Here is a 25,974-nt window from a genome sequence, read left to right as displayed (position 1 = left end):
AAAAATCTTACTTAAATCTTGTCCATTTATGGTTGTATAAATCTGTTATTGTTTTTATTGTAAATTTATTTAGTTTTAATGATTTCTTTAATGGTAAAACGTGCTAAAATGTATTTTATTTAATCACCAGGTAAATTTGTGATTTTATATTTTATGTTTTATTTTTATTAAAAATTAAATTCACTGTAAGTGGGTGTAGTGTGGACAGTTAAAAAAAGTTATATAAACCTACATTATGGTTTAGAATTTATTGTCAAAATTTCATAGACCTTTTAACATTGAACTTTCTGTTTTTTAATCAGTAGAGTTCATTGTTTTTAACAAAAAGAAAAGGTAGTAAATGTTAATTAATTTAGAAGACGATAAGCTTTAATCAGAAAGAACTTTCAACGAACTAGAACTGAACTAGAACTGAACTAGAACTGAACTAGAACTGAACTAGAACTGAACTAGAACTGAACTAGAACTGAACTAGAACTGAACTAGAACTGAACTAGAACTGAACTAGAACTGAACTAGAACTGAACTAGAACTGAACTAGAACTGAACTAGAACTGAACTAGAACTGAACTAGAACTGAAACTAGAACTGAACTAGAACTGAACTAGAACTGAACTAGAGAACTGAAACTAGAACTGAACTAGAACTGAACTAGAACTGAACTAGAACTGAACTAGAACTGAACTAGAACTGAACTAGAACTGAACTAGAACTGAACTAGAACTGAACTAGAACTGAACTAGAACTGAACTAGAACTGAACTAGAACTGAACTAGAACTGAACTAGAACTGAACTAGAACTGAACTAGAACTGAACTAGAACTGAACTAGAACTGAACTAGAACTGAACTAGAACTGAACTAGAACTGAACTAGAACTGAACTAGAACTGAACTAGAACTGAACTAGAACTGAACTAGAACTGAACTAGAACTGAACTAGAACTGAACTAGAACTGAACTAGAACTGAACTAGAACTGAACTAGAACAGAACTAGAACTGAACTAGAACTGAACTAGAACTGAACTAGAACTGAACTAGAACTGAACTAGAACTAGAGCTAAACTAGAGCTAAACTAGAACTGAACTACAACTGAACTATAACTGAACTACAACTGAACTACAACTGAACTAGAACTGAACTAGAACTGAACTAGGACTGAACTAGAACTGAACTAGAACTGAACTAAAACTGAACTAGAACTGACCTAGAACTAAACTAGAACTGAACTAGAACTGAACTAGAACTGACCTAGAACTAAACTAGAACTGAACTAGAACTGAACTAGAACTGAACTAGAACTGAACTAGAACTGAACTAGAACTAGAACTGAACTAGAACTGAACTAGAACTAGAACTGAACTAGAACTGAACTAGAACTGAACTAGAACTGAACTAGAACTGAACTAGAACTGAACTAGAACTGAACTAGAACTGAACTAGAACTGAACTAGAACTGAACTAGAACTGAACTAGAACTGAACTAGAACTGAACTAGAACTGAACTAGAACTGAACTAGAACTGAACTAGAACTGAACTAGAACTGAACTAGAACTGAACTAGAACTGAACTAGAACTGAACTAGAACTGAACTAGAACTGAACTAGAACTGAACAAGAACTGAACTAGAACTGATCTATAACAGAACTAGAACTGAACTAGAACTAAACTAAAACTAAACTAGAACTGAACTAGAATTGAACTAGAACTGAACTAGAACTCAACTGATTTATAAAATTAACTTTTTTGTGTTTCCTTATTTTTATTTTGCGATAATCTGTAAGAATATCTTCTCTGCTCACACCTACTCACTTGTTAAGTTTAAAACCAAGTTACGTAATTTCTTCTTGTTAAAACTTTTAATTTTATTTTGTAGAAAACCATACAAAAAACTTTAACTTAATCATCATGATTGTGTAGTAGCATTAATACTAGACCTTGTCCAATTAGATGTAAGTAGAGTCGCACAAGTCTTACATGTGATATGAATCTTACGAAAAACTGAAACTCTATGTCAGTCACCTCGTTGTTAAGATGTCATTCATCTTGTCTTTGATTTGTATAACTCTTTACCAGAGACACTGGCCTGCCTAACTCAGTTACTTTTTTTTGGCTAACTGGCTGCTGTTTCGGCTACAAGTACAACTTCTGTTTATCCCCTTCCAACTACTTCTACATGATTATTATATATTTTATTCTTGTGGCTTTCTTGTTCTTGTCGAGTCATGTTTTATCAATCATTAATAAAATGTTGAAGAGACTATGTCAATAAAGAAGAAGAAGAAAAACAGCTAAATAATACAAGGATTTTTAAGCAGTTTTGTGCAACCATCAAAACGACAGTTTGTATAAAATATGTTAAATACTAATAGAGTGCAAAAAATAATTAATAAAATTGACAATTCATAGTTTACTGTGATTGACAGCAAATAAACAAATTTAGTTAGTATTTACACAAAATTTGTTTTAAAATTTTTCTAAATTCAATGATTTGACTTTATTTTGAACCTAAATCTAAGACTGAGATTAGTCTCTTAAGTTTTTTATATTAATATCCAAGGGGTGTCCTGTCGTCAGTCGCTTGTTGGCAACGGACTCAATTGTAATCAAGCTGTTTGTTTTATATTCCTAACACCAGTTTGTCTACTTTTAATATTTGGTTCGTGTCTTCTCTAAGATTTCCATCAGCGCCTACTAATGATACAGGAAAAAAAACTGTTGCAGCGCTGTTAGCTTGTCTCGGACAGTTTTGCAGAAATCAAATTTCCAAAATCAACAAACTGTTTTCGATGTCTTTGTCACATGCATTCTTCTTGTTTTTTTTTTCTCTCAAATCAAAAGCACAAACGTGACACATCATCAAATATGCTTTTTTTAGATTCACTACGAGGATAACTTCATGTAAATTGCGAAATCCAAGAAAATATAATGAAATGTCAGCTTCTTAGACAGGTGGCATGCAGAAGCCCTGCTCAAGCTCGAGTCCAAAAATTTTCGGGATAATTAAAGCTTTCACTTATTTATAGACCTAAAGTTTGCATAAAAAGATTAAGCCGTTTCACTTCTGGATCAGTTCTAGTTCAGATTCAGTTCTAGTTCAGTTCTAGTTCAGTTTTAGTTCGGTTCTAGTTCAGTTCTAGTTCAGTTCTAGCTCAGTTCTAGTTCAGTTCTAGTTCAGTTCTAGTTCAGTTCTAGTTCAGTTCTAGTTCAGTTCTAGTTCAGTTCTAGTTCAGTTCTAGTTCAGTTCTAGTTCAGTTCTAGTTCAGTTCTAGTTCAGTTCTAGTTCAGTTCTAGTTCAGTTTTAGTTCAGTTCTAGTTCAGTTCTAGTTCAGTTCTAGTTCAGTTCTAGTTCAGTTCTAGTTCAGTTCTAGTTCAGTTCTAGTTAAATTCTAGTTCAATTCTAGTTCAGTTCTAGTTCAGTTCTAGTTCAGTTCTAGTTCTTGTTCAGTTCTAGTTTAATTTTAATTTTGTTCTAGCTTAGTTCTAGTTCAATTCTATTGCATTTCTAATTGAATATTTATTGGTGTTACACACGGAATGACAAACTTATATATACCCTCTATCACCAATGATGGTGGTGGAGGGTATAACAAAAGTTAAAAAAAACTTGAGTTAGATCCGCGGCTGCACTTGGCATATATTTAGCAAAACAGGTTAATTTTATTAAGGGGTGATTCTTTTAATGTCAACTGAGAATTATGAATATAAGATGAACCCGTTCTTAATAAGATAAAGAACGTCTATATGTTGGAAATTGGTTAAAGTACCACGTGATTATTTACTAGGGACATGTAGAATAGCTTGTAGAAGAACTTTTGCTGTTACACTTCTGCAGTTAGCTAATGATCATCAATTAAAAGTTGTGAAAAAATATTGTTGACAAACACAATTTTGCGTGGCCGACAACGTAAAATAAGAAGACTCATGATAATATTATACGTCTGAGACTTGGTTCTTCTACAGTCGTTGCTTTAAAAATGAGTTTGTTTGTTTCTTTGTGATGGAAAAAATTTCTTAATTAACTTCTACCATAAATGTCATTTATATCATCATCTTAAACATGCAATATACCGGAAAATTATTTCTACGGTTGGAAGATGTTGGTCTCCTTTTTCTTTATTTAAGAAAAATCATACTTCATCCTTCATTTGCTTGGCAAAAAAAAAATGCTAATGAATGAATTTATTTTTTTTTTATACTGGCAGTTTTTTTTAAATGGCCTATACGAATTTTATTTTGAATATCTAAAATTCAACTAAAAGTCACGCATTTCCTTGCTTCATCTATTTTCTTAAAGTTTTAAAGATTTTTTCTTGTATTTGCATTTTAAGCAGCAAACAGAGAAAATAAAATTAATTGGGATTTTTTTTTCGTCTATTTTTCAAACATTTTGTTACAGTAGCTTTATTTTTCTTGTTAACAAAATTTATCGTTTCGTTAGCACATAATTTAGTAGCTGCTACCAGCTCTGTACTAGAGATAAGAAGGAAAATTGTCTTGAAATGCAGAAAAATTCAGGAAAAAAGTTTTAAAAGTTGTACTGTTTTAAAAGCTTGAGTAGACATGTTTCGGTATATTTTGTTATCAAAAGTTTAATGAGCAACTTAAGTTGCTAGGTGACTTTTTTTCTTATTCAAATGTTGATAAATATTTTCGTTAGATAAAATGTTCATAAAAAAATTTGATGTTGCAAGAAAATATGTATATTAAAACGTTTTGATAAATCATATCCCTATATATTCAACTTCCTGGAATGAATTCCATATCTTATAGACATTTCCTTTCTAAATGTTTTTCTACTTATAAATTCTTGAAATTTTTTATTCAAACATTTCTTAAAATTTCTTTTAGATTCTTCTATAACAACTTTCAAAACTCTATTTCTATATCTTAACTTTTTTCGCCACCTCAAAAATATATTTCTAAATAATTTATTTGAAATGTTTACTTCATTTGATAAGTTTTCTTTTTAATTTTTTTCTTCTACCATTAAAACATAATTAAGCGTTTTATTCTCACCGCAAAATGTTGTTTTTCCTCATTCATACTTCAACTTACATTAATATTAAATAATAGTTTCCAAGAAATTGTTACTAATTCTTTGTTATTTTTCCCGGTTTTTCATGATCCCTACCTCCTGTTCCCTTCCCCTGCTGACCACCGAAAAAAATATGTATTTCTGTTGAATTTTAACCAAACAGCCAGCAATTGCAAGTAACTAACTTACTTCAGCAACGAAAATATTTACTAACAATTAACGTATATGTTTGGAAGAGAAAAAAATTAAAAGAATTAAATTAAATTGTTTAAAACAATAATATTACGCGAGAATTTCAGTAATATTTTCACACACAAATAACGTTTCATTGAGAAGAAGTTGACGTGAAAAATGAGTAGAAGCTGAATACAAAAAGAAAAATAAAATGAAAAGAAGAGGTCTCAAGAAATTGAAGACGAGTTTTGTAATGAAATAATTAAATAAACTAGAAAAAATACACCAGAAAAATAAAGTCGATAAAACATAATCAGTTTATAGTTCAGTTCTAGTTCAGTTCTAGTTCAGTTCTAGTTCAGTTCTAGTTCAGTTCTAGTTCAGTTCTAGTTCAGTTCTAGTTCAGTTCTAGTTCAGTTCTAGTTCAGTTCTAGTTCTGTTTCAGTTCTAGTTCAGTTCTAGTTCAGTTCTAGTTCAGTTCTAGTTCAGTTCTAGTTCAGTTCTTGTTCAGTTCTAGTTCAGTTCTAGTTCAGTTCTACTTCAGTTCTAGTTCAGTTCTAGTTCAGTTCTAGTTCAGTTCTAGTTCAGTTCTAGTTCAGTTCTAGTTCAGTTCTAGTTCAGTTCTAGTTCAGTTCTAGTTCAGTTCTAGTTCAGTTCTAGTTCAGTTCTAGTTCAGTTCTAGTTCGGTTCCAGTTTAGTTCCAGTTCAGTTCTAGTTCAGTTCTAGTTCAGTTCTACTTCAGTTCTAGTTCACTTCTAGTTTAGTTCTAGTTCACTTCTAGTTCGTTTTATTTCAGTTCTAGTTCAGTTCTAGTTCAGTTCTAGTTCAGTTCTAGTTCAGTTCTAGTTCAGTTCTAGTTCAGTTCTAGTTCAGTTCTTGTTCAATTCTAGTTCAGTTCTAGTTCTAGTTCAGTTCTAGTTCAGTTCTAGTTCAGTTCTAGTTCAGTTCTAGTTCAGTTCTAGTTCAGTTCTAGTTCAGTTCTAGTTCAGTTCTAGTTCAGTTCTAGTTCAGTTCTAGTTCAGTTCTAGTTCAGTTCTAGTTCAGTTCTAGTTCAGTTCTAGTTCAGTTCTAGTTCAGTTCTAGTTCAGTTCTAGTTCAGTTCTAGTTCAGTTCTAGTTCAGTTCTAGTTCAGTTCTAGTTCAGTTCTAGTTCAGTTCTAGTTCTAGTTCAGTTCTAGTTCAGTTCTACTTCAGTTCTACTTCAGTTCTAGTTCAGTTCTAGTTCAGTTCTAGTTCAGTTCTAGTTCAGTTCTAGTTCAGTTCTAGTTCTAGTTCAGTTCTAGTTCAGTTCTAGTTCTAGTTCAGTTCTAGTTCAGTTCTAGTTCAGTTCTAGTTCAGTTCTACTTCAGTTCTAGTTCAGTTCTAGTTCAGTTCTAGTTCAGTTCTACTTCAGTTCTAGTTCAGTTCTAGTTCAGTTCTAGTTCAGTTCTAGTTCAGTTCTAGTTCAGTTCTAGTTCAGTTCTAGTTCAGTTCTAGTTCAGTTCTACTTCAGTTCTAGTTCAGTTCTAGTTCAGTTGTAGTTCAGTTCTAGTTAAGTTATAGTTCAGTTCTAGTTCAGTTCTAGTTCAGTTCTAGTTCAGTTCTAGTTCAGTTCTAGTTCAGTTATAGTTCAGTCCTAGTTCAGTTCTAGTTTAGTTCTAGTTCAGTTCTTGTTCAGTTCTTGTTCAGTTCTTGTTCAGTTCTTGTTCAGTTCTAGTCCAGTTCTAGTTCAGTTCTAGTTCAGTTCTAGTTTATTACTAGTTCAGCTCTAGTTCAGTGTAAATGATTATAAATTTCTCATTCAATCATTTTTCTTTGAGTGTATTTTTATTGTAGGTATTTATTTCCAAAAGACATGCATGTAGACGAGAACCACCAAACAAACACTGCCATTGAAATAGATCCCATTGCACTAATGAATGACGCATCGTAAATACCTCGTTTTTTAACAACAACAAAAAATACACAATAAAGCAACAACTACTTACAATAAATGCAACGAAACAACAATAAAACAAGCTCTCTGGCTAACTGGCTACAGCAATAAGATAAACAATAAACCAACTACATAGTTAAATTTTTTTCTCAATTTTTGCCACAAAAAACAAAACGACAAACGCGACGCCTTTGACAAAGTACGTGCCACCTTAATAAAGCGGCGACTAAGTGTTGAATGCTTCCGGCAAATAACAACAACTACAAAACAACTACGTCAACTACTGCTATAACTATTACTACTACAGCAACAACTATTATTACAACTGCTATAGCAAACTTACAGTTGTTCAAGAAACACACAAACTGAAGAAAAGAAAAGAAGAAAAGATTCTTCATGTACCAAGCAAAGCAACAGAGACTTGTTTCTTACTACTCCCAAAGAATCGACCACTTCTTTGGGAGTATTAAGAAAGAAGCTTACAAGAAACAATATTTCATTCTTTCTATTGTCTATTGGAACAGTAAATATAAATAATAAAAAAATGGAAAAACAAACATTGATCAGCAGGCAACAACTACATAAGTACTCCACCTCCTCGTCAAGTAGTTGGCAACTTGCAACAACTCGAAATTGTAAAGACAAATAGTTGTAAATGTTAGCAGTTGTTGTAAAAGCATGCATACAATAAAACAACCAGCAGTTGTTGTTGTTGTTTTCGTTATTACTGTTGTAGCAACTACACAAGTATGAAGGAGTTGTTCTCACTCAACCAGGCAGACGTAATTGTTTTAAAGGAAACTTTTTTTAAGATGCCCATAAAATAATGGTTACACAAGTGTCTATTTAAAATGAAATGGCTAAAGAAATGGTCACTGCTGCCTCCTCTTAAAACATACTCTTCGGTTGTAGTTGGTCTACTGGACAGACAAACAGACAGTTAGACAGCAGAAGACTTTAACAAATGGCAGTAATATTGAACTAAACTTCTTCTCGGGATCACCTGGTATAAAGCTCTGGAATATAAATGATTATTTTCCATGTTCAAAACTATTTATTTGTTTGTTTGTGGTTTATTGTCAAAGTCAGTCGTCTTGTATTTTCTAATTGGTTTAAGTTCCTTGTTAGTTGTTCTATGTTATGGTTGAACATTAGTTTTTATTGTTTTTGTTGTTGTTTAGCGATCATTTCCAACACCCCTTTATGAGTGGGGTACTTGTTAAAGGAATTAAATCTTTAAGTCGTGAGAAGTTCAAAATTTTGGTCACCTGGAAATATTCAACCTTTATGCAATCGAATGATTCGAACTACATAGAACCGAACTAAAACTGAACTAGAACTGAACTAGAACTGAACTAGAACTGAACTAGAACTGAACTAGAACTGAACTAGAACTGAACTAGAACTGAACTAGAACTGAACTAGAACTGAACTAGAACTGAACTAGAACTGAACTAGAACTGAACTAGAACTGAACTAGAACTGAACTAGAACTGAACTAGAACTGAACTAGAACTGAACTAGAACTGAACTAGAACTGAACTAGAACTGAACTAGAACTGAACTAGAACTGAACTGAACTAGAACTGAACTATAACTGAACTAGAACTGAACTAGAACTGAACTAGAACTGAACTAGAACTGAACTAGAACTGAACTAGAACTGAACTAGAACTGAACTAGAACTGAACTTGAACTGAACTTGAACTTGAACTGAACTGAACTAGAACTCAACTAGAACTAGAACTCAACTAGAACTGAAATAGAACTGAACTAGAACTGAACTAGAACTGAACTAGAACTGAACTAGAACTGAACTAGAACTGAACTAGAACTGAACTAGAACTGAACTAGAACTGAACTAGAACTGAACTAGAACTGAACTAGAACTGAACTAGAACTGAACTAGAACTGAACTGAACTAGAACTGAACTAGAACTGAACTGAACTAGAACTGAACTAGAACTGAACTAGAACTGAACTAGAACTGAACTAGAACTGAACTAGAACTGAACTAAAACTGAACTAGAACTTGGGTTAAAGAATTCGAACTTCGGTTAAAGAATTTGATTCTTCAACACAAGAGAGAACTAATCAATCAAATCATAAGGAAATCTCGAGTGATTAAAATTTAGAGGCCTCTTTGTCACTCTTTCCTTCTATTGTTAAGACTTTCTATCAGTTGTATTATAAATAAACTCCAAATTCCTTAACCCCTCTGCTGATTTACTAATGATCTTTTTCATTCATGTTGTTTATATCATTTTTTCTATTCAATTCATTTCATTTGTAACTCGTTCCTTACTAACATCAAATTTATGGTTTCAATGTGAACTGTCTTAACCATTTTATGTTCCTCATTCCTTCTCAGGCCCCCCTCCTAAAAGACATTTAAACTACTTTTTTCTATTGGTTCATCTTCAATTTCCGAGACAACACACTAGCAAATGATTTAGTATGCAAGCGTTATTGCAGACGAAGAATTTGAAATAATTTTTTTTTTCGATAATTTATTGCTTGTTATGTGACAATTGTCGTGTGTTGTTCTTGTTTTTCTAGTTTTGTTATACGTCCATCGAAGACAAAATAAATTATTGCAAAATAATTTAATTAAAAGGATAAATGAAGAGTTGCAGAAAATGGAAAAAAAACAGATTTTGGGTATTAGAGTAAAAATACAGTTTTTTCAAACATTTTCGAAAAATAAAACAAAAGTATTGCATTTTCCTTATCTATAGAACATTTTCAAACATTATTCTTTTCTATAAAAAAATGTTCAAACATTTCTTTAACACAATTTTGAATAGGTCTCATTGAATATTTCAAGATTTTTCAAAATTTTCTACCATTTTACTTTTAAATAATTTTTTTTTTCGAACATTTATTAAAATTTCTCTTTTTTTATTTCTCTCGCTTTTCTATACAAAATTTTCCAATATATCTCTTTTTTATTGAAAATGTTCAAACATTTCTCTTTTTTATTGAATTTCTCTCTTTTTATAGAAAATTTTCGAACATTTGTCTTTTCTGTAGAACATTTCGGATCATATCTCTTTTCTAGAGAACATTTTCTATAATCTCGCTTTTCAATAGAAAATTTTCCCAACATTTATGTTTGCTTAAGAAAATTTTCAAATAATTATCTTTTCTATACAAAAATTTCGAAGATTTATCTTTTTTATAGAACATTTTCGAAAATTTGTCTTTTCTGTAGAACATTTCGGATCATATATATTTTCTATAGAACATTTTCTATAATCTCGCTTTTCAATAGAAAATTTTTCCAACATTTATGTTTGCTATAGAAAATTTTCAAATAATTATCTTTTCTATACAAAATTTCAAAGATTTATCTTTTTTATAGAAAACTTTCGAACATTTGTCTTTTCTATTTGAAATTTCCAAACCTTTCTCTTTCTATAAAACATTTTCGAAAATTTCTCTTTTCAATGGAAAAATTTCAAATATTTCCCTTTTCTATAGAACATTATTTCTATTTTCTTAAGAAAATTTCCGAACATTTCTCTTTTCTTTAGGAAATTTTTTGAAAATGTCACTTTTACTATTGAATATTTCTCTTTTCTATTTAACTTTTTAATAGAAAATTTTCAAACATTTCCCTTTTCTATAGAACAGTTTAGTTCATTTCTCTTTTTCTTAAATTGCTGTCTTCTATAGAATATTTTTGAATATTTCTCTTTTTTAGAAAATTTTTCTTTTTTGTAAAATATTTTTAAACATTTCTCTCTTCTATTTCTCTTTTCAATAGAAAATGTTCAAACATTTCCCTTTTCTGCACAACATTTTCGATTATTTCTATTTTCTTTAGAAAATTTCCAAACATTTTTCTTTCTATAGAAAATTTTTCTTTTCTTTAAAATATTTATTTTCTGTAAAATATTTCTGAACATTTCTTTAGAACTTTTTCGATTATTTCTCTTTTCTATAGAAAATTTTCGAAAATTTCTCTTTTCTTTAAAATATATTTGAACATTTCTCTTTCCTGTAAAAAAAATTAAAAATTTACTTTTCTATAGTAAATTATCGAATATTTCTCTTTGCAATAGAAAATGTTTAAACTTTTCTATTTTCCGTAGAAAATGTTCTAACAGTTTTCGATTCTATTAAAAATTTTCAAATATTTGTTTCTTTGAATAGAAAACCTTTGAAAATTTCTCTTTACTTAAAAATCTTTTCTATAAACAATTTTCTAAAAAAATCTATTTTATTACAATTTTTTTAATATTTTTTATAAAAATATCTTTTTTTCTATATAAAATTCTCAAAATTCTTTATTTTCTCTAGAAAATTTTCTCTTTTTGCTTCATTAATATTAATCTCTCAAAAAAATTTTGTAAACATTACTTCCTTAACAACTTTTAGCAACATTGTTGTTTCAACATGTAGCTGTTGTTTTTATCCAACATGTTGCACAACAAATTATTAAATCAATTTATCAATCATATTAATTTGAACATAATTTTTTGATTGCCTTCACTAAATCAATTAAAACAATTTGTGTTTATTTTTTTTTATTTAACATACCAACTTCAATATGAAACTCTATTCAGTGGAAGAGAAAAAAAATGTTTATAAACATGAACATTGTATGTTTAAAAAGTTTTTCCTTAATATTTTCCATTAAGGAAAAATAAAGTCTTAAATTTGCATAAAAATGATTGAATAATTTTTAAAAAAAATTTAAGTTTTTAAAAGTTTATTATGGTCGTCAAAATAAAAAAACAGGAAAAAGAGGGGACAGGACGGAGATTAAAAATAATATCATATACTTATAGAGTATTTAGTAGATTCTTTCATCATATATGTATGTAAACAATTTTGAAAACATCCCAAACTGTCTGGTTTTCTTGTTTTTGGTGCCCCAACTGACAAAATAAACAAAATAACAAATTTGAAAAAAAATATATTCGAAAAAATCAAAAACAAATACTATATTTATTAGCAACAACTTGTTGATTATTCCAAGCATGACGCCCAAATATTAAACGAAAAAAAAACACAAATTATAAAAACCAACACTATTGCCACTAACGGCTACAACTCAAACATTAAGACTTGACTAAGAAATCACAAATAAAAAAATATAAATTAAAAAAAAATACTACAACAATATTTTCATTCAACAACCCAATGTCCAGCTGTATAATATTCAACCAAACAAAAGAATAACGCAAAAATTTTACTAAGGGTGGGTTTCTTACTACTCAATTAAACTGGGCTTAACTTACTGTTAGTATAAACTCGAAACAAATTTAGGCGAACTATAACCGATAATTGTGTTTTTCAGTTTTGGATTTAAGTTCAGTTAACTTTGTTAGTATTGCCAAATTTTCTCTCAAAAACATAAACAATAAACAGCTGTTTTTTGCAAATCACACTTTTGTAAAATGAGAAATTTTGCGAAAATGTTAATTAGACATTTTAAACATTCGTAATTCAGCTCTGGGTTAAGGAAGATTGTCGTGCGTCATTGTCATTATTTTGAAAAATTCATTCAAAATAATTGATTTTGTATAGAACAGCTGTTCAATGTTTACAAAATTCCATTAGCAAATTTCACGACAAAAAAGTTATTAAACGTAAAAAGTGAAAAGGAAACATATTTTCACGTGAAATACTGATTGGCAAAAGGGGTGAAAAAGTAACGTTAATGTTTACTAAAAAACAGAAAACTTATATTAAACCAGGTTTAAACAAAGAATGTAGATTATCTTTAGCTGAAAAACCCGCCCTAAATAAATAAAAAAAAAAACTTGGAAAACTTGCAAATAACAAAATAAAACACATGAAATTATGACAAAATTTTAAATACAACATAAATAATTATTACCGGTTTAATTTTAGCCGGTTTTTTTTCATTATTAGTTTCTACATCGTAGTTGTAACCCAAAAATGTAATACGAAAAAAATTTCTAAATTTGTAGAAATTTTTATGAATGAATGAATACTAATGATGAGTTATAAGAGGGATTATTTTTTTTCTTATTAATTCATTAAATATTTTATTGCTTTACCTTTAGATTCTATTTTAAATTAAAAACTATTTTTTTCGAAAAAAAATTTTATTTATTAATAATTATTTATTTTTCCCCCGTTCTTTTTCTCTTACAGAGGCAAATTTGCTGCTGTACGCCGTGCTATACACAAAAATTCGGGTACACATTTTGCAGCAAAATTTCTAAAACGTCGCCGTCGAGCTCAGTCGTCGGATAAAGAGATTAAACATGAAATTGCCGTTTTGATGTTGTGTAATGAAGCTGATAATATTGTTAAATTGAATGCTGTGCATGAATCACGTTCAGATACAGCGCTATTATTGGAATTGTAAGTTGAATATTCTGAAATTTTTAGAAAAAATTTTTTTCGCAAATTTTTATTTATAGTAATGATTTTGAAATTTCATAGAATACATCTCTTCTCTATAAAATATTTTTTTAAATATTTTTATTTCTATAAAATATATTCGAACATTTTCTATAGAATATTTTCGAATATTAACTCTTTCACGTATACGGGACATCGGTGTCCCAAGATATTTTTTTTAATTTTTCTCGATTTTGAGTACACAGTTACAGTAAATGGTTATTTCTAAAGAAAAATAGAAGGATAATATCCTGCGATATTCTTCGAAAACACTTTTTCCATTTTTCTTCAAAAATGAAAAATCAAGTGTGTGGTAAAGTCATATCCATAAAAAATACAGCGGTTTAGTTTTGTGCGTCAAAGGTTTAATCTTTTTTATAGAATATATTCAAACTCTGCTTGTCTCTTTGGAAATTTTTTGAAATTTTCTTCTTTCTACAGAATATTTTCAAAAATTTTGCTTTTGCATTGTCTTTTTCTACTTTTTATAGAAAATTTTCAAAATATATTTCCTCTATAGAACATTTTGGAAAATTTATCTTTTATATTAAAAATTTTCAAACAGTTTTCCTTTGTATGATGAAGTTTACAAAATTCCATCAAAAAATTTAACATCAGGGGAATTTTTTTGTACGACAAAAATGTTAGTGAATGAAAAAAGTGAAAAGGTTAAAATGAAAAACAGCTGTTTATTGTTTATGTTATGGACTGACTAGGTGAAGGATTAGGGATAAAATTAAAATTCATCTTTGAAAATTGTTTTTAAATACTCAATCTCCTTATAGACTAAGCCATGTCCGTCTGTCTGTTGAAATCAGTTTTTAGAGGTCCCCAGATATCTGCAACTTCAATAATTCAGTTAGACATGCTTTCGGGAAGATTGCCATTTAAAATCAGCAAAATCGATCTATAAATAACGGAGATATGAGCAAAAATCCGAGACAACCTCTGAAAATTTCATCAAAAAAGCCACATTTTTGTTTATGCTTTGTTAATAAGCAACAACAACACTGTATGTTTATATTTGTTTGTGTGTATGTTATGTGTGACATGTGTGCAAAGATACAAAATAAATAAAAACTGTTTTTTAAAACATACTTGATGAAGGGTATATAAGATTCGGCACAGTCGAATATAGAAATATTACTTGTTTTTCTTTTTATAGAAAAATATTCGAAAATTTATATTTATATAGAAAATATTCAATAATTTCTCTTCCTTATAGAAAAGTTTCAAGAATGTTTCTTTTCTATTGAAAATTTGTAAAGTATTCCTTTGAATTATCGTCTCTAAAGAGATATTTATCTTTTCTATATACCAATTCACATCAATTCTATATATCAATTCACATAAATCAATTTTTCCCCCACAGAGCGACTGGTGGTGAATTACAAACATTTTTGGATAATGAAGAATGTCTTACAGAGGCCCAGGCCCGCATTTGTATGCGTGAAGTACTTAAAGCACTACAATTTCTACACAAACGTTCTATAGTTCATTTAGATTTAAAACCACAAAATATTTTATTGGCCGGTGAACATATAGAAGGTGAGTATATATTCCATATTCGATTTCCAGCAAAAAAAAAACAAAAACTAAATTATATATCATTTTTACTTTTGACAGATGGTTTAAAATTATGTGATTTTGGTATATCACGCGTGGTAGCCGAGGGTACCAATGTACGTGAAATCGTTGGTACTCCCGACTATGTTGCACCCGAAGTTTTACAATATGAACCCTTGTCATTGTGTACGGATATTTGGTCGGTTGGTGTTTTGGCTTATGTTTTACTATCGGGTTTCTCGCCATTCGGTGGGGAAACAAAACAGGAAACCTTCCTTAATATATCACAATGTGCATTAACATTTCCGGATAAATTATTTGGAGGCGTCTCATCGGCAGCCATTGATTTTATACGTAAAGCATTGCGAATAAAGCCAAAGTAAGTTTTTTTTGTAAGAAAATTTGTAAATAATTTAATTTAACTGTTTATGTTTTGTTTAAACATTTTTTTTAGTGATCGCATGACTGCTGCAGGATGTCTCGAACACATTTGGCTTAAAGACGAATGTAACATCGATAGACATATTTTTAATGCGATAAACAATATGCAACAATTGGAACATGATGACGATGATGATAATGAAGAAGAAGATGAGGTGGTGGATGAAGAACAACAAGAAGAAGAGGTAGATGAAGAGCAAGTTGATAATGTTGAACATGAACAGGAAGTACAGGAAGAAGCTGTTGAAGAGGTACAGTTAGTAAAAGATAATAAACCTCAAGCTATTAGTGTAGACAATTCGGAAGAGGAAGATAATATTCCTGCTAACAATACATATGATAAATCGGCTTTAAATAAAACAACAAACAGTCACACTAATGGTCAGATCAATGGTCATCACTCATCAGCTCATACAAATGGTTTTACTAATGGTTTTACCAATGGTTATGCAAATGGTCATTCGAGTGCTCTAACTAATGGTCATACGAATGGCTATCTAAATGGTCATTCTAATGGTCATGTTACCGTTTTGAGTAAGGGCCACTCGGCTAATAGTTTTACTAAATTACGTGATGATTACCATGATAAAACCATTAAGCTTTCGGGAGTTAAATCAACATCGAATGCTACGACAACAAAAACCACGGCTATACACAATGTACCAGCTACAAAAGCCATTACCATACCATTGTGCAGTGTACAACCAACCTCATCTTTGCAACAAACATCACCTCAGGAACAACAATTATTACACATACCGGCCAGACGTCATTCATCTGAATCCAATAAAGAAAATACCTTTCTAACCACCAAGAAAATATCAGCCAACAATTGTAATGGCTCCAGTGCTGGCAATTTAAAGAAAACATCTTCATCTTCCTCCACCAACACAAACACAGTCACACAATCGGCTACCGCCACTATACATATAACACCAGCAGCTACCCTTAATACTGGCAATATAGTGGCCACCATTACATTACCCACGGCTACAAATGGGAGTGTTATCAATGATAAGGTATCATCAGTTAATAGCAACAATCATCATTCTTTATTCCCAGATGCTCCTACTACGCCCAAAGTTATACGCAAGGCACCAACTACTGATGCATCACCCACCTCAGTTAAGGCTTTAGTTAAGAAATTTCAACTTGAAGGCGGCGAACAACCCATAACACCACCAGAATTTGCCACCAATGGCAGTAAGTTGCAACATCACCATCAATTAAAATATACTGCTCAAAGCAATGGCAGCAGACCCTCACTATCCCCACCCAGTTTAGCACATTCTTCGGCCATTACCATTGCAAATTCCTCAAGAAGAGCTTCAGAACCCATCACTGCTATACACAGCAGTAAGAAATTAAGTACGACTTCCTCATCGGCACCCGTTAGCCTACCAGCTTCAGCAGCTGCTCATAATTATAAAACAACATGCGTTTATTGTGTTTCCTGTACAAATTCCTCAACAAATGGATGCAGGCATCCCAATTCCTCAATAACAACAAACAACATTACCACCTCCTTAGCTGCCAACGCACAAACAACAACAACAGCAGTAGTAGCAGCAGCAACAAAAACTTCTTGTTCCAGTACACCTCTAAGCAGTAATAGCACAAAATCCTTAATCAATAACAGCAGCAGCAATGGCAGTCTTACCTCTAGCAGTAGTAATGCTAATGCTTCCACCTCTTCTTCAACCACAGCTTTATTATTTGGTCAGCAGCAGCAGCAGCATACTCAGCATTTGTTAAATTCCCACCAACATTCACATCATTCACATCATCATCCTCATCATCACCAACATCATCATCATCATCACCATCACTTACATCATCATAATGGTGTGGTTAAGAGTGCTGCCGCTTCAGCAAATGGTTTAAGTTTAGATCAGGGTATTATTTGTTAGCTAAGGGCCTCTAGGGCGCGAAGGAATGCCAAAAGTTTCTTTCATCGTTTCTTATGTTGTATGTAGTATAGGGTGAAAAATTCTAAAAATATTAATAGTAATCATAATAACAATAATCGTAATCATAATAATATTAATATTAATAATAATAAACATAGTACGAATAGTTATTTAACAAAAAACAAAAAGTATTTCAATTACTTTTTATGTTGTTCAGATGCTGGTGTACCATATGAAGAATTTGTTTAAAATGGAGGAAAAACATTTATTTACAAAAAAAAATATATTAACTTTTCCATGTGTATGTGTTAGTTAATAAACCCTTATTAAGTAGCTTTAGAGAAAAAATTAAACTTTTGTCATTTCTGTTAACTTAAGGCCTTATCAAAATCTTTGTTTGTTTAGCATTTGTCTAATTTAGCAGAAATGACAAAAAGTTTTATACAAAATTTATAAATTTTAAACTTTTGATATGAAAGAAATTGCCCATTTGTATGAAAAAACTATAACTTTTTAATTATTAAGCTTTATGTAAGGTAATCACAGTTTTTTACATTCGCTGTGTAAACAAATTGTGTATACTAAAGCTTTTTAAGCTTTAAATCCATGTGAATGAATATATTTTCTAAAATTCTAAAAATTTTAAGAAAATTATAAAGTTTTGTTTTGAAATTCTTTAATTATCTAAAACTAAGGCATTAAAAAAGCTTTCTTTAGCTATTAAGTACTTTTATTTATTTCATTAATGTCTTAAAGCTTTATAGTGTAAAAAAAGCAAGAAATTGTAAAGCTAAAACTTGCTTTAAAATCAACAAAATTTAAACAAAATTAAAGCTCTTTCAAATATTTACTATAATATTCTTTAAGCTTTAAAAAACCAATAACAAAACTTATAAAATCTTTCAAATTTTGATGTAAAATCTATAAAAGCTTTTTTAAATACTAGTTTTAAAATTGTTAAAGCTTTTAGAAACAGATGCAAGACTTTAACTTAAGTCTATTAAATTCAATAACTGTTTCAAATTTTAAACTAAAATTAATAAAATTTAAAAGCTTTTCTAAAATATTTAAAAATTTTAAAAACGGTTATAAAACTTGGTGTGAAATTTTAAAGCTTTTCCAAATATTTTTAATTAGCTATGAAGAAAATCAAAAAGCTTTTTTTGTTCAAAAATATATGCATTATTTTCCTATAATGCAATAAACTTTTAAAAAGGTTTCGCAAAGCTTTTATATAGAATCAAGGTCCGCAAAACTAGCTTAACGACTTTTTTAAAATTGACTTGTTAGGGTGTTTTATTAAGATGTTAAACTTTTTAAGGAATTTTGATGAACATTTTGCGATTTATAAAAAAGCTTATACAAAGATTTGAGTTAATATTTGAATAATTACTGATTAACAAAACTTTCTTTAATCTAAAAGGAAAATTTAATAAAATTGTCATAAACTAATGTCTTCAAAACTTTCTAAAGCTGCTAGTTACTAAACTTTTTTTAAAACATTAAAGCTTTCAAAGTCTCTTTCAATATATTTTCGCAAAAACTCCTAGAGACCTAAAATTTTTAAGACAGAGTTAATAAGTACCAAAACTAAATTATTGAACTATTAAAGCTTTAAAAAGCTTTTTTTTTTTGTAAAATTGACTTTTTATGAAAAAAAAACTCTGGAAAAGCTTAACTAAATATTACACTTGAATTCGCAATTTAAATGGTTTAGAAGTTTAAACTTGAGTTTTTCCACAGCTATGGGGTTTTCAGCCACCTATAAAGTTTGAGAATAAATTTACTAAATTGTTAAAACTTTATCGTGTAAATAAGTAATAAATTAAAAAGCTTAAATTAACTTATAAATAAAAGTTACAAAATCTGTTAAATTGAAAGTTTATAAACTAATTAAAACAAAAAAACTTTGAAAAACAAAGCTTTTTTTAGAAATTTTTGGCTTTTGCTATACAAACTTTTTAATGATTCGAAAAGCGTTTTATTTTTGTTGAAAATTATTTTAAAAACTTTTTGAATACTAAAGCTTTTTGGCAAAGAGCTTTAAAGTTCATTGGGATCAAAAGGGTATAATAGAATTGAAAAAAATATTTAAAATTGTATAAATTATAAAAATTAGATTTAAAATTATAATTTTTTTTAGGTTATTAAAGTTAAATATTGTAAAAGTATTAATAAATTGTATAAAAAAAGCTTTTAAGTAAACTTTTTATTAATAAGTTTAATAAGAACACTTAAGTAATGAACAATTAAGTTTAAAAGTAATGGGCAATTTCAAACAAAAACTATACAAAAGCTTTAAAACAATTGGAAATTTCAGAACACTAGGAAAAGCTTTAAACTAAAAGGAACTGGTTGTTAAGAGTGCTTAAAGCTTTAGTAGCTTTTTAAAACTACCAGTGTTTTAGTACTATTTGACAACTATGTTAAAAAACTTAATTTGAAAATTGATCTGAAAAGTTTAAAAGTTTTAAAAGTGTTGAAATTTTCAATTGCTAAAAGTTTATATGGAAAAGTAAAGCTTTCCAAAAACTTTAGCTGGTTTACTAAAGTTTTTATATAAGTTATTACAAAAACAAGTTTTTCCTCCCCCCAAACAAATTCAAACTTAAACTATTTAACATAAACTCTGGTACATCAACAATTTGTTTAAGTTAATTACAATTACAAGCAAAAAAGAAACAAGTTAAATCTTAAATGATGTTATAGTACATGTTGTTTTTGTTGTAATAACAACAAAAAGTTATAATATAAAAAAAAAACAAAAAAAACCCTTTAGTTGAAACGTCCTTTGGTTATTCCTGCTCCTGCTTAAATGATTTATTTGAAAACCTTAAAAAAAAAACTATTTCCAAATCCTAACACTTTCCTTTAAAGGTCTCTATTTTTTGTGATTCTTAATTATTTTATATCATTATAATTCTATTATTTTAATTAATTTAAAATTTATTTTCGATCTTCATTATTATTTCTTTTCTTTTCATTTTTTTTTTTTTTGCGATGAGTGTGAAATGTTTAATTATATAATTTCTTTAACAATTTCTAGAACAAAAAAAAAACAAACTTTATATATAATTATATTTTCATTTCTATTTGGTAATGTCCTTTATTTTATTATTATTTTAAATTTAATAGATATATATTAAAACAAAAAAAGAAAACTGCTTAATTTTCTTTTACTAAAAAATAAAGAAATATTTAATTTTCTTATAAAAGGCATTAAAATTTACAACATAAAAAAAAACTAAATATTTTATTAAACATTTTATTTTTTTGGGTTTATAGAAAAATTTTTCTTTTTTTTAACAATTGTATGTAAATTTTTATTACAAAAAAAATTAATAACAATTGTTTATTTTTTTAAAAAAGCATGTAAATTAGTATTATAATAACCTAACAGTTTAATAGAATTTTAATAAAAATTAAACAAAAAAATTTAAATTTTATTTAAAAATCTTTTAAACTGTTTAATACTTTAATAATTATTATGAAAAAAAACATTTCTTAATTTTCTCTTATTTTTATTATTGCCCTTAAAACAACAATGTTTTTTTTAGCTAAATGTTAAACTATAATTATAAACATAAAAAAAATATTAAAAAAAATTTATTAAAATTAAAAAAAATATTAATTAATTTATAAAAAAAAATTATTAATAAAAACAAGAAATTATAGTTTTTAGTTTTCATTTATTGTTTTTAAGTTTAAAAGAAAATACCTACACTAATTAATTAAATAATTAATAGCTATAATAATAAATAATTAATTAATTATTATAATTATAATTATTATTTTGCTGAAAACTGAAGTGTGTGTTTAAAGAGAGAGAAAAAAATGTTATACAAAATAAATATGTAATGAGAAATCAATAAAAAATATTTAAAAACAAACATTTTACACAAAATCTTAAACATTTATGGAGGGTTAAGTAGTGGAACAAAAGTAGAACCCATTGATTAACATTAAATTTAAACAACTAAAAGATAAACTAAATAATTGTCCAAATTACAAATTATGAAAAGTTTAACAAGCCATTGAGTATGGTAAGTTTAGCTTTTTTCACATACAACACTTTACACCTTACAACAGTTATATACTGTTTGTTACAAACAATAACCTCTATTGGAAAAGTCTGGCAACATTAATGCAAAATGTAACAACTTATTGCAAATAATTCAACAAAACTTAAGCTTAAATTCACTTGTAAACATGTAATTTTTGAATTATTGCAATCGAAAACAACACTTAAAACACTCTGGCAACACTGGTTAAATAATTTTTCATAAACTGTTTACCATAAAATAACATCACTCGTTTCAGCTAAAAAGTTGTGAACAAACTTGCTATGTTAACTTTGATTTCAAAGAAAATTACACTAATCTAGTATTTTTGAAAACTCTGGCAACACTGGCACTCTAAGTTTTATATAAACAAATAATTTCAATAAAAACCTAACAAATGACATTAGTTTTACACGAAACGGTTTAAAACTTTCAAAGTTATAGCAAAATAAAAAAAATTAAACAAAATTATAATAAATTTCATAAATCTGGCAACATTAGCAAAATAATTTCACATAAAACAAGTAGTAAAAAAAATAACCTAACGATAGACTCTAATTTTAAGCCAAACGGATCAATACTTACAAAGTTATAAGCATATAAAGATATGTATAAAAATATAGTAAATTTTTGAAAATCTGGCAATATTGGTGAAATAAATTTTATACAACATGCAGCTTAAATCAATACCTTTCAATTGACACCAAATTCATAACAATCATAAAAGTACTTTTAAAGTAATAGCCTTTTAAAGAAATATAACACTATAATAATAAAATTTTAAATGTCTGGCAACACTGGTAAAATAATTTTTACTAAAACAACTAGACCTAATTATAAGCTAACGAATGACTCTACCTTCACTTAATTCGCTTAAGTATTTTAAAAGTTATAGCAATTTATAAAATCCTTAAAATTGGACAATTTTCCAAAACACGACAACCCTGTTAACACATTCGTACAGCGCCATCTATTGATGGGGTACATGGTTTTTCTGCAAAGCAAAAACACATACCTATTTTCAAACGATAATAACTCGAAAACTACTGAACCGATTTCAATAAACCTTATGCGGACTTGCAGGGGGCGTATTGTAGATTCATAAAAATTATATTGCCAGAGTTGCCACCCTGCTAAAAATTACTAAAAACCAATTTTAATTTTAAAAACGTTATAACAACAAAACTATTGAGCCGATTTTTATGAACTTTGCATAGACTTGTGGAGGATATAGTGAAAATGGCAAAAAAATGATTTGCCAGTGTTGCCACCATATTAAAAGTGTCAAAAATTAGTTTGAAAGAAAAAATGATTTAACTTCACAAATACTGACCCAATTTTGATAAATTTGGTATGAACTTGTAGAGGATAATTTTTAGATTATGAAAATTTATTTTGACAGAGTTACCACCTACTTAAAAGTGGCAAAATTTAAGTAACTTTTTTCAAAACATTACAACACCAAATCTACTAAACGGATTTCACTGAATATGGTTTTGATCTGTAGGGAATATAATTACGATTGTAATCATATCATTTGCCAGAGTTGCCACCTTGCTAACATTGACAAAAATTTAATATAATTATTTTGTAATTTTATTATGAAAAAATAAAATTGGCAACTCCGTCAAAGTAAGTTTTTATAATCAACAATATGTCAAGCACTAGTCCTTATGTTTATTAATCAAATTTGGTTCATTAATTTTGTGTTGTAAAATGAAGGCAAATTATTGTACTTTTTTGCCCCACTTTTAATAAGGTGGCAACTCTAAAAAGATAATTTTTTAGAATCTAGAATTTGTCATCTACAATTTCGTATCAAGTTTATCAAAATATCTGCAATAATTTGGGTTTTATAGCGTTTTTTCTTTTGCATTTAGTTTTCCCTACTTTTAGCTAGGTGGCAACTCTGGAAAAATAAATTTTATAATATTTAATATATCTCTTATAATTATATGCAAATTTTAACGATATTGATTAAGTGGTTTCAGAGTTATAACGTTTTTAGTTCGTTGTAATTAGTTTTAGACACTTTTAACAAGGTGGCAACTCTGGTAATATAAATTTTCTGAATCCTGAATTTGACCTCTACAAATTCATATACATTTTATTCAAATCGGTTTAGTAGTTTCTGAGTTATAACGTTTTGAAAATTAGTGTCTGTGGGACAAAATTTTTCACTTTGCAAAAAAACCATGTACCCAACCAATAGATGGCGCTGACTCGATGCTGTGGCAGGGCTGTCGTGTTTTGGAAAATAGGTCAATTTTAGGGATTTTTAAAATTGCTATAACTTTGGATGTACTCTATCAAATTGAGTGAAACTAGTGTCAATCATTAGGTTGCAATTATGCCTATAGATTTTATAAAAAATTATTTTACCAGGGTTGCCAAACTGTTTGAAATTTCCTATTCTTTAGTGAGGTGACTTAAAAATGCTATATTTCAAAAAGTACTTCCACGATTTGAATGAAATTAGTGCCAATCGATAGTTGTATAATTGAGCTTCTTATTTGTGAAAAACTTATTTAACCTGTGTTGCCAGATTTTTAGAATTCGCTTTATTTTCGTAACAAGTTTTGACTAATTACAACTTTAGTAGTACTCAACCATTTTTAATAAAACTAAACACAATCTTTAGATTATTATTTCCTCTGTATAATATTATAAAATTTATTTCAAAAGTGTTGCCAGATTTCTGAATTTTGGTTATTATATAAAACATATTTTCAACTGTTATAACTTCGAAAGTACATAGCCTTTTTTAGTGCAAATGGAGTCAATCGCTAGATTATTATTTCAACTATATGCTGTTGGAAAATGTATGTTGCTAGTGTTGCCAGATTTGTGTAATTTATTTTTAACACATCTTCACTAGCTATCACTTCCTCAGTACTTAAACATTTTAGATGAAACCTTTATGAGGTGGCTTTTTAATGTTTTATCTCTAAAAATACTGTCACGATTTTAATGAAATTAGTAACAATCTATAGCTTTATAACTGAGCTACTTGTTGGTGGAAAACTTATTTCACCTGTGTTGCCAGATTTTTAGAAATCCCTTTATTTTCATAACATGTTTTGACAAGTTATAACTTCAATAGTACTCAACCATTTTTAATAAAACTGAACATAGTCGTTAGACTATTATTTCCTCTGTATAATATTGTAAAATTTATTTCAAAAGTGTTGCCAGATTTTTGAATTTTGTTTAATATTTAAAACATATTTTGACTTGTTATAACTTCGAAAGTACTTAGCCGTTTTTAATGTAACTGGAACCAATCGCTAGATTATTGTTTCTACTATAAGCTGTTGAAATTTTTGTTTCACTAGGGTTGCCAGATTTTTGTAGTTTATAACTTCTAATTATTCAATCAGTTTAAGTGAAACTTTTTTAAGGCTGACTTTATCTCAAAAAGTACTGTCTGGATTTTAATGAAATTAGTTCCAATTGATAGTTATATAATTGAGCTACTTGTTTGTGGAAAACTTATTGTACCTAAGTTGCCAGATTTTTAGTATTTGCTTTATTTTCACAACATATTTTGACTAGTTGTAACTTCAATAGTACTTCACTATTTTTTGTATAAACTCATTGAATCATTGAATTACAATTTCTACTTTATAATGTTGGAAATATTATTTTAAAAGTGTTGCCAGATTTTTGAATTTTGTGTAATATTTAAAATCTATTTTAACTTGTTGTAACTTTGAAAGTACTTAGCCGTTTTTAGTTTTACTGGAGTCATTCGCTAGATTATGATTTCTTAAATATGCTGTTGGAAATTTTACTAGGGTTGCCAGATTTTTGTAATTTATATAAAACACAGTTTTACTAGCTATAACTTCCAAAGTACTTAAACATTTTAACTAAAACTGGGGTCAATTACTAGATTAACACTATATTGTTGGACATTTTTTTCACCAGTGTTGCCACCTTTTTATATATTTTCTTATATTACTTTAAAACTTTCTACAAAGATTTATTTTTCATAAAATTGGTGTCGATTAACTATTATTGTATGAAAAAAATTTTGATCAGTGTTGCCATATTTTCCAAATTTATTATTTTATGTTATATAAACAAAAATCTATATCATTAACATAAAAGCTCAAAAATCATTAACGCACAAAGAAAATGATAATAATTCATACAATTTGCAAACCAAATTATAACAATTAGACAATGATATGATAATAAAAAAAATTATACAAAAATCTTTAAACAACAATATTATTAAAATCATAAATAAAAGAGATTATATTAATAGCAATTTATTGAGTTTTAATAAAATTGAAAATAATAACGAAATTATAAGCAAAATATATAACATACTTTTTAGAGCTTGAATAAATTAAAAGAAATACAAACAGCCCAAATGTATGTATGTTTGTGTAATAATTAAACATAAATAAATTAGAAAGGCAGCATTTTAAAAGACTGTAAACATTAAAAAAATAAAATTTAAATAAAATATTCAAA

At 28.3% G+C, this 25,974-nt stretch overlaps 1 protein-coding gene across 2 annotated transcripts in view; it reads left to right on the top strand.

Annotated features, from left to right (window-relative positions):
- LOC111681642 (death-associated protein kinase related) overlaps positions 1 to 18,306 on the top strand; it is a 208,066-nt gene extending 189,760 nt beyond the window's left edge. For both annotated transcript variants that reach the window (XM_046946207.1, XM_046946208.1), the window contains exons 3-6: positions 13,260 to 13,472; positions 14,884 to 15,059; positions 15,138 to 15,456; positions 15,532 to 18,306. In XM_046946207.1, the coding sequence (XP_046802163.1) occupies positions 13,260 to 13,472; positions 14,884 to 15,059; positions 15,138 to 15,456; positions 15,532 to 17,428 (2,605 nt within the window). In that variant the 3' untranslated portion in view covers positions 17,429 to 18,306. The remainder of the gene's footprint in view (positions 1 to 13,259; positions 13,473 to 14,883; positions 15,060 to 15,137; positions 15,457 to 15,531) is intronic.
- The last annotated feature ends 7,668 nt before the right edge of the window (positions 18,307 to 25,974 follow it).

Source organism: Lucilia cuprina, chromosome 3 (assembly GCF_022045245.1).
Source record: "Lucilia cuprina isolate Lc7/37 chromosome 3, ASM2204524v1, whole genome shotgun sequence".
Taxonomy (NCBI): domain Eukaryota; kingdom Metazoa; phylum Arthropoda; class Insecta; order Diptera; family Calliphoridae; genus Lucilia; species Lucilia cuprina.
The sequence above is the reverse complement of the archived record's forward strand: the minus strand, read 5'-3'. Positions and strand labels throughout refer to the sequence as shown.